Source organism: Alosa sapidissima, chromosome 2 (assembly GCF_018492685.1).
Source record: "Alosa sapidissima isolate fAloSap1 chromosome 2, fAloSap1.pri, whole genome shotgun sequence".
Taxonomy (NCBI): domain Eukaryota; kingdom Metazoa; phylum Chordata; class Actinopteri; order Clupeiformes; family Clupeidae; genus Alosa; species Alosa sapidissima.
Genome location: NC_055958.1, coordinates 25,509,164 through 25,517,955, shown reverse-complemented (window position 1 = coordinate 25,517,955; position 8,792 = coordinate 25,509,164). Strand labels below are relative to the sequence as shown.

The following is an 8,792-nucleotide window of genomic DNA, read 5'->3' as shown; positions in this document are numbered from 1 at the left end:
TATCACTCGTCTCTGGCGCACCCCGGAGGTTTGGAGGCAATAAGGGCATCATCAGAGTCAGCGGCCGGCTGGCGCGAGTCCACATCCACACCCCACACTCCTGACCTCTCTGACCACAGCTCAAGTCCGCCAGAGTCAGGACAAGAATACCAATTCAAGGAATGAGCCAAGATTGCGAAATAACTTTCTTTTGTAGTACAACAAACCTGGTGAACTACATTTCCCAGACAAAACACTTTTTGCGTGCCAGGCAGGCAAGCAGTGGCAGACATATGGCCAAGTTAGTTCTGGCCCACTTTAACGCCAAAGTGGTTCAACAGAATTCTGCCTTGGCAGAGCCAGCCTGTCACCAGGATGCAAGCAAAATACCACAATCAAAGCGGCATAAACAGGGTTGTTTTGGACCACGCTGGTGCTCCCCCATGCCAGTAGTTATCCAAATGTTCCAAATATATGGCATGAAGGTCCAGTTGAGGCCTCATCAGCCCTCGACATCTCTCTCTCTCTCTCTCTCTCTTGCTGTGACTTGGAGGAAACGGGTCATACTACCTACTATGGACGCCCTCCCAAACAAAGTACTCCACTTTCAAAAAAAACGAATATGACAAGCTTTCCTCCCAATCACCTTCCTCAGATCACAAAAGTAATATTCGCTATTGCTTCCCATCCTCCTCGTCCTGGATTACAGACGTCAATATCTTTCCCTTATGCGACTCTGTTCCATCAGATAAACACGCTGAGATTATCATCATCCTCATCATCAGTGTCATCACCGTAATCCACTGACTGAGGAACAGGGGCTTCAAAGTCTCTCTCTCTCTCTCCCTCCCTCCTCTCTCTCTCTTTCTTACTCATTCACTCACTCACTCACATATGCACACACGTGAGCGCAGACACACACATACACAAAATGACAGACAAACCACACAAACAGAGTCCACTGCTTGCAGGGACACTTTCATCAGCGGGATAAAAGCTAGCCACAACAACATCAATCTACAGCAACGGGAGGTTTGGAGGAAAGAAAATATCCCTCCAGACATCAAGGTAATATTCCTGGAAAAGACAGCACACTCTGCCTCACCTCTCCATCTCTTCCTTCCTCTCTCAAGTACTTCATTCCCTCTCTTTTTTTCCTCTCTCTCTCTCTCTCTCTCTCTCTGTGTGGAGCAGAAGTGGCAGGACCACATTAGAGCTTAAGGACTACAGTGAGGGCCAGGCCAGAAATATTACCATGAAAATACTTTATTTCTCTCTCTCTCTCCCCCCTCTCTCTCTCTCTCTCTCTCTCTCTCTCTCTCTCTCTCTCTCTCCCCCTCTCCCTCTCCCTCTGTCTTGGCTCCCAGAGCAGAGCTGGCTGGGGCAGGGAAGGTTCCGGAAGCAAATCACGATCAGCACTTCAACTTAGAAAAGCCCAGTGACAGGAGGAGGGACCGTGAAAAAGGGAAAGTGTGTGAGAGAAACAGAGAGAAGTGGAAAAAAATGTAGAAAAAGTAAATGTGTGTGTGAGAGAAAAAGAATGGGAAAGAGAGAGGGAGAGAGAGATGGAGGAGCTGCAGCAAAAAAGTCTATTCCATCCTGTTTGCTCAGCACTCTTCCAAATGCATTCAGCCCAGAAAGAATGGGATCTATCTCTCTCGCCACCATCTACTGCGCCTGGCAGTGCAAATATCTGCCAGCCGCTCACAAAAAATATGTGCATGCAGATCTTATCGATAGCGGCTTTTCTCTCCTAGATTGCTCCCATTCGTCAGAGAGGGGGAGGAAAAGACCTTCGGGCTGTCTGCCACACAGAACAGAATCACTCTTTAAATAATAATAATAATAATAATAATAATAATAATGATAATAAACAACCGAACACACAATGGTGGTGTTGCTTTAGTGAAGCCAGGGGGCCTGGTGCTTATGCATGCAGGCAGATGGCGGTCCCCGTCGGTTCAGAGAGGGCGGGGGAAATAAAAGCTAAATCTATCTGTTCATTAGCTGGCGATGAGGCGTTGCAGGTAAATAGAGGCCATCGCTCGCTGTAATGGCAGCTCAGTGAAAAGAGCTGGGGTTAAGAGAGCCATGCATCAGTGGGCTCCAGTGTGTGTGTGAGTGAGAGAGAGAGAGAGAGAGAGAGAGAGAGAGAGAGAGAGAGGAGAGAGAGAGAGAGAGAGAGAGAATGAGAGAGGAGAAAGAGAGAGAATGAGAGAAAGAGAGAGAGAGGAGGGGAAAGAGGGAGAGAGAATAAGAGAGGAGGGGAAAGAGAGGGAGAAAGAATGAGAGAGAAGGGGAAAGAGAGGGAGAGAGAATAAGAGGAGGGGAAAGATAGGGAGAGTGGGAGTAGAGTCACCTTGCTCAGACAAGAATGAGTTTAGCCATCATGGGCACATCTGCATAAGGGTTGAACTTAGTAATGGGGGGTGCAACTTCATTTCTGCACTAGACTCAATGAGGATGGAGTTTCAACACCGACCATATTTCACTGATGAGGGTGAATAAAAACAAACAACGTGATCGACTTTCAACAGAAAGAGAGACCGATCAGAGTCCCCCAGAATAGCGACGGCTGGGCTAATTTTGGCCAAGGCTGTCACCGTCTCTGACAAGGCTAAAATCAAAAGATGCGAAAGCAAGGCGGCGCGAGAGACGGACAGAGAGTAATTAAACTTTCACACATCATACATTTTCCCTTGAATCGGGGGGGCCTGGGAGAGGAAGAAGGAGCGACTGGTGAGTCATCCTCGCTCTTGATGTGAGGAGCAGCAGATTGGCCGAGAGACATAGGCAGAGAGATAAAGAGAGAGGGGGGTGGGGGGGTGGGTTGAAGCTTGGGGGTAATAAAAAACAGAGACGGCCTTCAACATTTCTCCGTCGCCACTTCTGTGTCTCCCTGCGGCGGCCGTATCTGGCCGAGTCCTTCTCCTTATCTGCACATCGCCATGTCCAGTTCCTTGTCTCTGTGTTCCTGTCCCAATCATGTCTGTGTGCGCTCTTTATCTCCAATGTCCCTCACACTGTCCCTGGCCCGGCTGGCCGTCTCCTTCTCCTCGTTGCCAGATGTCCATATAGACATTTCTACTCCTGTCAAGGACTCGGCCTCCACTGTCCACTTTGTTTGTTATAGTCCATGAATGACCAGCGTCCCCTGTCCTTTTCCCATCTCTGTGCATCTGTGATCACGTACGCTTGTGGCACTATGTACACACACATGTGTGTGTGTCCATGTCTCTTTCTGGATCACTGACCGTGCCCACGTCCTCATTGCTCTCCATGTGCCCAGTGCCCTCTTTGTCCTGTTCATGCCCCTGGAAGAGGCAGGGCACATCACACCACACATGCCTCCATATGACCCCCCTGCATCCCACACTCGGCTCAGCTTAGCTCTGAGGAGCTTGGCCAAACGTGCCTGGATGGGCCCATCTGCCAACGGGAGGGCTTCAACACACACACACACACACACAGACACACACACACACACACACACACACACAAACACAGACACACACACACACACACCACAGGGTTCAATCACAGGAAGGAGCACCTAAATAAATATCTGACCAAGAAAAAACACACACAGCTCCACACCGGAGGCTCCCACAGCAGGAGGGCCGGAGGACCGGAGGATAACACCTCAAAAACACTGGAGACGAAGAGGGGTGGGACAGAGGTAGGGAGGGAGAGAGAGAGAGGGAGGGAGAGAGAGAATGAGAATGATGGTGGAAGAGAGTAAGCCCTGTAGTTCTCACTGGATTTCTTTCTCTCTCTCACTCACACACACACACAAATGTAAATATGGGTCATACATTACATAATTGTTCCCAACCTGGCAGCCAAGCATGGACAGAAACAAGAGATGCCTTTTTTTCTGTTCAGCCTTACAACAGTCCCTCTAGGTCTGTGAGAGTTGCAGGAAGTAGGACAGAATCTGGACAAATGCCTCCAATATCCCTGTACCCTAGACCGTTAACTCTCTGCTGTTCAGTCAGGACATTCAACCACCACCCAACCGTATATGTGACCCTGCAAGGCGAAACCAGTCGTTTTGGTAAAATTTACTAAATTAAGTTAATATGCTCACATGAACGACCATTGACTAAGCTTTCCAACGATATGTATATCGAGGGTATTGCAAAAAGTATCGCTAAGATACTTTTACATCTGCCAAGAACGATAGAGAGCTTACTTTGTTTATCGTGGATTTTCTCAAAATAGCACTGTGCGCAAGATGACTGGTTTCGCCTTGCAGGGTCACATATCAGTGTTTCCCATACATTGACTTATTTGTGGCGGCCCACCACAATATCAACATTGACCACCACACAATGATTTTCCAGGTTGTACTAAATTGTGCTTAAATCTGGTTAGCATCATAACCACACTACGCTAATTTGCTAAAAACTGTTGCATTCAAGCTAATTCTGCAAAACTACCACCACAAATAGAATTAAATTATGTGGGAAACACTGCATATGTGTGTCGAATAATCCTCCCATCTCAGCTCATGAGCACAAATGGAGCTATGGAACAGCCATCCCTCCCTGCTCAATTCACCCATCCCTGACATCTCTTTATACCTCTCTCTCTTTCATGACGTCTATCCCATTCATCGGTTTGTCGTTATGTGACGGGGCTGTGCCTCCACCTCAATGCCCGCCTCCTTCCTCCTCCACTTCTTCCTCTTTTTCCATCCTTCTTTTCCTTCCTTCTACCTCCTCCTCCTCCTCCTCTTCTCCTTCATGTGAAGCCAGAGTCTCTGGAGCTGTTGTGCCCTCAGACGCTGCACCTCTCCAGCACTTAATCTCCCACCGTTTAGAGGCCCACAGATCCTCCCCACAGGCCCCCTCACTCTTAATCTCCTCCACAACCAACCGCCTCTCGGTGGTGGGCTAAGATAAAGCTTGATGAAAGAAGCGCGCGCACACACACACACACGTGCGCACACACACACACACAAACCTCCAGAGGGAAAAACCATGGAGTTGGCCACGAGGAAGCGACTCTGCTGTTACAGTTAGCCGTCTTGTTCTTGAGGCTTCTTGAGCGGCTGTCCAAACCCCACCATTAAAAAAACAAAAAAACGCAGGCACAATTCCAACTCTTCTGTTCCACCGTCCGGTCCACAGCCAAAAGACTGGCACTGATTTAACACACCAGAGACACGAGACGCCAACAGGGGACCCACAACAGAGAGAGAGAGAGAGAGAGAGAGAGAGAGAGAGAGAGAGAGAGAGAGAGAGAGAGAGAGAGAGAGAGAGAGAGAGAGAGAGAGAGAGAGAGAGAGAGAGAGAGCGAGCAGACACACTCAGAATATCCACTTCATCACAGAGATGTGAAAACTGGACCATGGGACCGATGTAAGGAGAAATAAGTCATCCAGTATGCATCATTAAATGGCCATTAAAAAAAGAGGCCATCGGCGCTACATCTGGTGATGTGATGGGGCGATTCTCCCGCTTCAGTTGATGGGTAGTGGCTGAGACGAAGGAGAGAGAGAGAAGGAGGGGGGGCTGTGAGGTGAAGTCTGCTCCACATCCAGACTTCTAATCTTAGCATCTCATCCGTGGCCGTTTCCCCACCGAGAGGGGCGAGTGTGATTTGTAGCAGGCAGAGAAGATTTGACTACAGTTTCTGCTCTTGCAAATTTAACGCACCAGGTGGAGGCCAGGTGTGTGTGTGTGTGTGTGTGTGTGTGTGTGTGTGTGTGTGTGTTTTCCCTCACATCAGTGTGAAGCACTGCTGCTCGCTAGCGTTCCCTCCCAACTCCTCTGTAGACTCAAATGGCGTACGGGGAAGAAAAAAACAAGCAAACCTGCAGTCATTATCTGTTGATTATGCCACTTTTTTCTGGCTCAATAGAATCCAACACAAAAGCAATCTGTGTCCCTTGCTCAGATGAGAAGCTCCCTGACAATGCAGCCACACAATCATTCACACACACACACACACACACACACACACACACAGAGACAGTGATCCGCGCCGCAAGAGTAACACCCACAAACACACAGCTGCACAACGGGGTCGATACTAAAGCAGTCACCACAAAATTAAAAAAAAAGAAGTTGCCGTGTAGCAGTGGTTGAAATCCCATTTTCCCCTCAAATCCTTCTATTATTACACTGAATAGTGTGAAAGACAATGCATGAGCGAGTGAGTGATGGGAACAGAGAGAGAGAGAGCGCGAGAGAGGGGAGAGAGAAAGAAAGAAAAACAAAGAAAAAAAAAGCTATGCAATATTTCAGAGGAGGCTGGCAGCATGTATGAGAATGCAGAGAATGGAGCCCCTTGCTGTGCAGTGCTGTTCAGGGAGGCTGCTGCAGCCGGCTCCGGAGCGGGTGGCCGCCACAGCAGGGACCATCCAGCTGGGCACAGAGGCAGCCTCCAGCCCTCCCTACCTCCCTCCCTCCACTCCCCTTCTCATTCCATCATCCACAGGTGATCCAAGGACAACACACTCTCCTCACAACCCCTGTTGCACACAGCTCCTTCAGTGGCAACCCTTTGGATACCGACACTGACAGTGATGATGATGATGGCGAGGCTTAGCATATCACTAATGACACTGATTGAGCGGCGAAGGCTCTGTTGTCCCACTGCCAGTCTTCTGCAAAGGCTATGCCATATCCTTCTGACCCATGGAGTCTACTGGTGAGCAGATTTCCCCTCATCTCCTTCCGCCAGCCTATGGATCAGACCCTTCCAACAGAACTCCCTTCACACACACACACACACATACACACACACACAAAACCCCTCAAAGAAATTTTTTTGAGATTGTATCCTCTCAGGATTTTAGGTTTAGGTTTAAGAACAATGAGGGCATCCAGAGCAAGGCCACTGCAGTCATTCTCTCCCTGCGCTGCAGTTGTTGGATAAAAATAAGAAAGTTAAACTCCTATACAGGTTAAAACCGCCCAGAAGAGAAGAAGAGCTTCTTACTCACTTGACGCCTGATTGTATCAGAGCTCAGCAAACATTTCGCAGAGAGCTCGGCTGTCTCAAGAGAAAAGAGGCGTTCTATTCTTCGGCTCAGTTTTCAGAGTGCAGAGGAGAGAGGAGGAGGAGGAGGAGGAGGCTGAGGGTGTTTTCTTTTTTTAATGGAGCACTGAAGCAAGGTCACCCACGGAAATCTGGCCACTTTAACTGGCCTGTACCAGCCTTGGTGAAGAGCTGGGTCCTTGGGCTGCCAAGAAGTCTCTCTTGCTTCAGAATACTCTCTCCCCCTCTCCCTCTCTCACATACACACACACAAACACACTCCCTCTCTTTCACACACACACACACACACACACACACACACACACACACACACACACTCTTAAACCACCACATGTGTGTAGACATGCACTCACACAGAAACATGCAAAAACACAAAACTCTGCCTACAGCTGAAGACAGAGCGACAGAGAGAGAAATTAATATTCTCTGAATGTAATGGAATCCAGCAGAGCCAATGAGGAGAAACAAACACTGCAGCGGCGTGCTTCAGGAGGAGCAATGAGTTGGGAAATGACATGAGGACAGTCCTTAAGAGGATCGCTTTTTAATAAGAGAGCCAGTCTCCCAGCGGCGGCGTCAGCACGAGCGCCAGGCTAGAGCGAGCTTTCGCTGAAGTCACAACAAGAAGAAGAAAATGTTCAGTCTTGTGAGAAACTTGACTGGCAGGGGTTGGGAAGAGGGTGAAAGGGAGATCGAAGGAGGAGGAGGAGGAGGGGGGGGGGCGAGAGAAAGGAGGAGAGAGAAAAAAATGGAGGCAAACATTTGGCCAAGCCCTCTCCATTCCTTCCATCCTTATTAAAGAGGACAAACACCAAGGCAACGCTTCGCATGGCCGGCCCGGAGCGAAAAGGCGCTAAGCACAACAGTACTTTCATTTTCCCGCTCACTCTCTTTCTCTCTCTCTCTCTCTCCCTCTGATCCTCTTACCACAGGCACAGGCACACACCCGCCATCCTGGCTGAATAATGTCCGCCATCCTCAACAGACAACAGTGAGGGTGGGTGGAGAAGGCTGAGGAGATGGGCTTTCTTTTGCTCCAGGCACAAAAGCGCTTTAAGCCAATTCCCAACGGTTTTAAGCTGCAGAGGTGGCCCCTGCAGCTGGGACTGACCTGAGGGAAGCCTGTCCAGATCAGCCACAATGGGCCCTAGCTACCGGGCAGCAAGGCGAAGCTCGCTATTCAAAGTGCTGAAAAAACACTCTTGACTTTAGGATGCAGAGGGTAAAATATTATTCTGTGCTTGGCCTGTGCAACTGTTGAGTCTGTCAGTGCAGACTATTTATGGCCGCTTGTCTGTGTGTATAGACTACAGGACTTGGACATGACCCGAGATGTCTATGGGATCTCCATGTAAACCTCCCACGACAAGACAGATAAGAGAGTTAACCTTTGGCAGTAATCAGTGGGCAGCTCCAGGAGCCGTGCTCTCCACTCAGTCAGTGCCTTTCCTGGCCCCTATGTCTACTGTCCACTCCACACAGGGCTAAAAATAGGGGACTCATCCGAGGAAGCGTGCAAGACAAAGGTGTGTGTGTGTGTGTGTGTGGGGGGGGTTCGAGGAAACAGCAGTGAAAGACAAGAGCCCCACACCCTTCCTCCCTCCTCCCTCCCTCCCTTCCTCCCTCCTCCCCCTCTCTGTGCATCCTTTCCACAGGGGCAGTTGTCTCCACAGGAGCCTCCCAGCATGGAGGAAGTGAATATAATCAATGAAGAGCTTGTTAGTGAGCCCACTCATCATACGGCATTAGAGGAAGTGGATGTTGTATCATCATTCAAGCTCTACATTTCCTCCGACATCTCA

At 49.3% G+C, this 8,792-nt stretch overlaps 1 protein-coding gene across 1 annotated transcript in view; it reads right to left on the bottom strand.

Annotated features, from left to right (window-relative positions):
• The window catches only part of LOC121697015 (plakophilin-4-like), a 63,257-nt gene extending 55,314 nt beyond the window's left edge, over positions 1-7,943 (bottom strand). Inside the window, 4 exon segments of the mRNA XM_042078254.1 lie at positions 22-119; positions 3,234-3,293; positions 3,577-3,631; positions 7,918-7,943. Coding sequence (XP_041934188.1) covers positions 22-119; positions 3,234-3,293; positions 3,577-3,631; positions 7,918-7,943 — 239 coding nt within the window.
• Positions 7,944-8,792: the final 849 nt, after the last annotated feature.